The sequence below is a fragment of the Morone saxatilis genome, unplaced genomic scaffold, assembly GCF_004916995.1.
Source record: "Morone saxatilis isolate NCDOM2014 unplaced genomic scaffold, NCSU_SB_2.0 Contig12, whole genome shotgun sequence".
NCBI classification, from domain to species: Eukaryota; Metazoa; Chordata; class Actinopteri; family Moronidae; genus Morone; species Morone saxatilis.
In genome coordinates this window covers 3170108-3175263 of record NW_023339674.1, presented here as the reverse complement: position 1 = coordinate 3175263, position 5156 = coordinate 3170108, and the positions used below count along the sequence as shown (strand labels likewise).

General features: G+C 38.2%; 1 protein-coding gene across 1 annotated transcript in view; it reads left to right on the top strand.

Moving 5' to 3' along the window:
• Nucleotides 1–3957, top strand: part of LOC118322042 (regulator of G-protein signaling 8-like) — a 9368-nt gene extending 5411 nt beyond the window's left edge. Inside the window, exon 4 of the mRNA XM_035653623.1 lies at nucleotides 1995–3957. Coding sequence (XP_035509516.1) covers nucleotides 1995–2189 — 195 coding nt within the window. The 3' untranslated portion in view covers nucleotides 2190–3957. The remainder of the gene's footprint in view (nucleotides 1–1994) is intronic.
• The last annotated feature ends 1199 nt before the right edge of the window (nucleotides 3958–5156 follow it).

Below are 5156 nucleotides of genomic sequence, written 5' to 3'. Positions count from 1 at the left end.
ATTTAGACCTCGCAGAGGGAACTACCGTAAAATCTTCGATGATTCCCTGTTTGCCTGTTATCAGTCTGCTTTCCCTGGTGACCACAGCTATTTGGGGATTCTTTCTAAACAGCAGGTGGGGTGTCGTGTGTGTGTTCGTGGGTGCTGATGCTTGACAACCATAGATAGACTGCTGGCTTTTCCTGTATGCATAAGTGTTTCTGTGCATGACCCACAGTGACCATCGCCCTCTGCTCGCCCCCAGCTCTTATTAGGTATTAACAGCGAGGCAGAAATGCAGAAGGGTCGCGAAATAACATTGTCCAACCGGTGTACATAGGCCATCACTAGAAAAACATGCCCTTTCTCTGTGTATCAGATGGGGGGAACACATTAATTGATCACTTATCTACTGTAACAACATAAAAAAAAAAAGCATCTCTTTGTGGGAGGTTCGATTTTGTTTCTGATTTGTTTATGTTCAACCATGGAGGTCCTTCCCGCGCTTCTGGGAACAAGAGTGTGTATGCATGGAAAAATTTCAACATAGTGGTAGGGTATTATCACGACGATCGAAGTGCCACCTTTATGTGAAGGAAAACGAAAACAAGTTCCATAGAAGGAGGGATGGGCTTTTAAGGCCCGGGTCTCCGGCCCGTGCGCGCGGTGTCCGTAGGCACTTGGCAGCGCCTGCCACAGAAATAGTGCTACTGCAGATATCAATCATTTTTGAAATGTTTTTGTTGTTTTTTTTTAACCTCCTTCCTTACCGATTCATTGTCCTTTCCACGATGGCCTGGCTGCCTTCGACATTTCCCAAGACCGAGTATTCAGTGACGAAATATCGACGTTGTGGACTGGCCCTGCGAAAGAGTACAAAAAAAATCCAAGAGCCTCAACCAAGCCTTGTATCAACAGGCAAACAAGATCTTTAAGGAGTTCATTGATATCAGGCACCAGAGAGGTGTGTGTTGTGTATGTGGGTGTGTTTTTTCCCCTAGGGAATGATTTAACATCAATATATAGTCCTCTATATGTTGGTATATTTATACGCTGACCTGACCTTGTTTCCTTTTCAGAGTTGTTTGTTCCCTTTTCTGTTGTACTGAGAAACAAACATTCTTAGCAAAACCATAATTTTTTAGTATTTTTAGGCTATTTTTGCTCTAAAAATCTAAATTTCACTAGTTACTTTTAGCATTGATCTGGTATTATTATTATTATTATTATTATTATTATTATTATTATTATTATTATTAAGTTGTGACCATTGTTGGACAGATCTTCTTTCAAAGCGCATTGACTGGCTAACTTGATGAACCCACCTCCTGTTTGTTTGTTTGTTTGTTTGTTTGTTAGCCTCAATTCCTGTTTTAGTTTACTGACTGGCTCCCAATAACGAGTACCCTGAACTAAATCACAAAAATAGGTAATTTGTAATTGCCTCCTCAAATTAATCAAATGAGTCTTATGTGATCTGCCACTGCCATAAGTAAGGTTATGGAACAATCATGGTCTTGGTCCTCACAGAAGTATCATCTTTCAAGACATCACACTCAAGACTGTCTGTCTGTTATAACCACCTGATTTCAATTTTCACTGACCTCACTAAATATGCAGCAGTAAACGTTTATCAAAAGCAAACATTTTGGGATTGGGCCTTTTGCAGGTTTTGTGGGCATCGCAGTTTCTCTGACACACTTGGAAAGCGAGCGGTATTCACATGGTTGTAATCTGCTAGATGCCATTAAATCACACTGGTCCTTTTTTTTTAAGAATCATGTTGGTTATGTGTAGAGTGTAAGTGTAAACATATCCAATTTGTATTCAAGACAGACTGAATACTTGCTAACGCTAGCTATACAGTTCATAAATTTTGACCAATTCAGCGCCACTACGTACCTGCTTTCTCAGCATTAAGCTAGCTATGTGTTTACACAGGCATGGGGGTGTTATTGTCATGAGACCGACCTTCCCCTTTCAAAAGTTTGTATTTGCTCTCCGTATCCTGGCAGGTAAACATTGACTATCGCACTAGAGAAAAGACTAAGCAGAGCCTGGAGGATCCGTCCCCAACCAGCCTCAACGAAGTCCAAGCTAAAGTCTACAGCCTCATGGAGAAAGACTCCTACCCACGATTCCTTAGGTCCAAGATGTATCAGGATATGGTCAACAGGGCGCATGCACAAGGCCAGCGGAGGTCTGTTTGACAGAGTCTGAAGACCACAGAGGACATAAAACTGGACCTATACTGTAAATCCTTCATTAACCCTTTGACATCTCTGAATACTGTGAATCAGAAAGGATGGGGCGACATGCTTGACTGTTTCCTTTGTCTACACCAGCTCCATGCATGAAATCCCTCTAGAAAAGACATGTGTTGGTGGATTCCACTGTACAGTACATAGAGGGAGATTGGATGAGGATAAGTCAATTGTTTTACCTCTACATGGTTGAGGGTGATATATTATCACAATAAAAATGACCATATCATGTAATAACCATATTTATCACAATATACACCATTTCTGCTGCTTTTTCTTTGAGATGCATCAGATAAAATCAGACAGTCACTGTGTCCTTGAAATGAACTGGTTGAACAAAAAAGACATTTAATTAAACTAGAACGATTAAATATAGCGAGAAACAACCAGTTCTTGATCTAGTAAAACCATTTTTTGTAATTTAAAAACAGATATTTTACATATATAAGTGTCGCTGTCGGGATGCTCACCTTTTTAATCTCTAGCTAAACTTTGGGAAACTCGATTGACATTATTTCTCCGTACTATTTTTGAATCGGCCATCACTGTTCATACTTTACTAAACCACACTATTCCATAGAAGTATAATTGGCTGCCGAAAAGGGTAATAATGTTAACTGATGAACAAGGGTATTGGACCAAAGGTACTGAGATGATTTTATTCCATCATCAAGAAAGAAATATATTGAGATAAATATCATTATCCTTCTATTGCCCAGCGCTAGCTCTACTTAACTTCTGTACTTTGTGAAATAGACACTGTCGTATGCAGGTGACTATACATGTTGTGGTAGTTTGTGTTTACAACAAAGAAAGTGAGTGAACACTTTATATCTGAAACTGTGCCAAACTAGATTGCACTTACAGTATTTAGCTACATAACCCTGTGTGTTGTAAACTCTTGCAGGTATATGTGACATTAGATGTGGAGTATAATGAAGGGTTGGGTTTATTTTTGCTTTGAATTCACGCTCTTTAGAAGGTGGAAGAAGGACTGTGCTGTAATCCCTGTTGAACTTGTTCTGTATCCCACATAAAGCACATCCTATTGGACCAATCCTGTGTGGCTGACCTGGATTCTGTAGTGAATTATGATTATTCATATAGTCAAGGTTTGATTAAAGCCATGTCATTGAACTGTCAATTTCTTTGGGCTTCTACTGGTCAATATTGGCTTTAAAAAAAGTTTGACAAAATGGGTCCTTATTTGTATGATGTTTGGTCATGAAATATCTTGACAAAATAGAAATGTATAATTCTATTAAGTACTTGAGTGTTTTATTTAACTGAATATTAAACCCTGGTCTCCCAATCCTGCAAGTAGTGAACTATAAGAAACCCCAATCCCCCCATAGAATCTGTTTTGGGTTGAAAAACGTGATTTCTTAAATTATTTTCAGCATGAATGCAACACTAAAATAACTATTTAGATATTCTTGTACAGTATGTTATGAAAATGACTGCAAAATAAAGTACTTAAATCTAGAATATGTCAGTAACATGTCAAATGTGTTTTGAAATGTGCTCCCTCGGCATATGCACTCCCTTTTTTAAATAAGGTGATTGAGAAGATTTCTTGAGTATTTTGGGAGGGACAAAGATTTTCTTTATTGCATGTGTACTGTATAGGCCACCCTGTTGGAAATACAACAAAGCTGGCTGAACAACATATCACCCTATACTGTATGTTACTGTGTTCCACATGAATGTAACCTCTACCCCTATATTTTACGATTAAAAATGAATCTGGATATACATATAATATTTTGTGCACTGCGTGACTTCATTCTCATTATACCAAAAGGGTATTAGAGCTATGAAAATGCATTCATCGGATTGACCTTGATTCCAATGCCAATGAAACAGACAAAATATCAAAAATCTAATAAATGAAAACCCAGTCCTGAATCTGGGGTGATGCTGCTTTTTTAAATCAAATTTTTTGAGACGAGATTTAGGATTGTAATGTCTAATCTATATTTACCATTCTACTGGAATAACAAGCAGACAAGGAATGAAGTGAAAATTTAAGTGACTGGCTGAACAGAGTCAGTCCATTGCTTTACGAATGACAACAAATGAAAAGAACTTATACCCAAAACTTCACATACAACATAGTCATAAATTTAGTCCCATCCTAGGTCAGATCTTGCAGCTGCTTTTTAAGAACGATGACTCACACAAAGAATGATGGAAAAACTAAAAACAGAAAAATAATCAAACATTCATGACACTATTTCTGTTTAGCTGGAGCACCATTCACGAGAAAACCACTGTTCTCTACTGTATCTGGGGCACTGGTGGGATGCAGTCGCCCACTGTGACATTACACATCCATTAACTTTGCTGTTGTTGTCAATGTGTTAGTCACTCAGGGAATGAGGAGCATGGTGAATGTGGGACAGCGCCCTGCTCAGTAGACAACACAAGCCTATCTGGGCCAGTAGACTGCAAACACAGCCAACAGACATTTCACTGTGGAAGAGATTACAAGCTGAGTGTCAGCTCGGCACGTAATGATGAGCGGTGCAACCTGTCTGTGGCTATGAGTGTGTAAATGACTCTAATGCAATTGGGCATCAGAGAGTGAGTAAATCATGTGCAGGTGCTTTTTTTTTTTTTTTTTCATGGAATCTGTTATCAATGCGGATGCTGTCTTGGTGCTCCTCTGTTTTAAATACATTGTCTTTCGCATGATGGGTTAAGGCAGCCGAAAGGCACTACTTTATAAATAGCAACAGGATGAGTAACTCTACCTGCTTTCCTGTGCAAACCTTGTATTTTGAAAAGTAAAAAGGCCTTATTGGCTTTAAACAAACAAGAAAGAATTATTATTATTATTATTATTATTATTATTATTATTATTATTATTATTATTATTATCTCTCCTTTTTTATATTTGCATATATATAT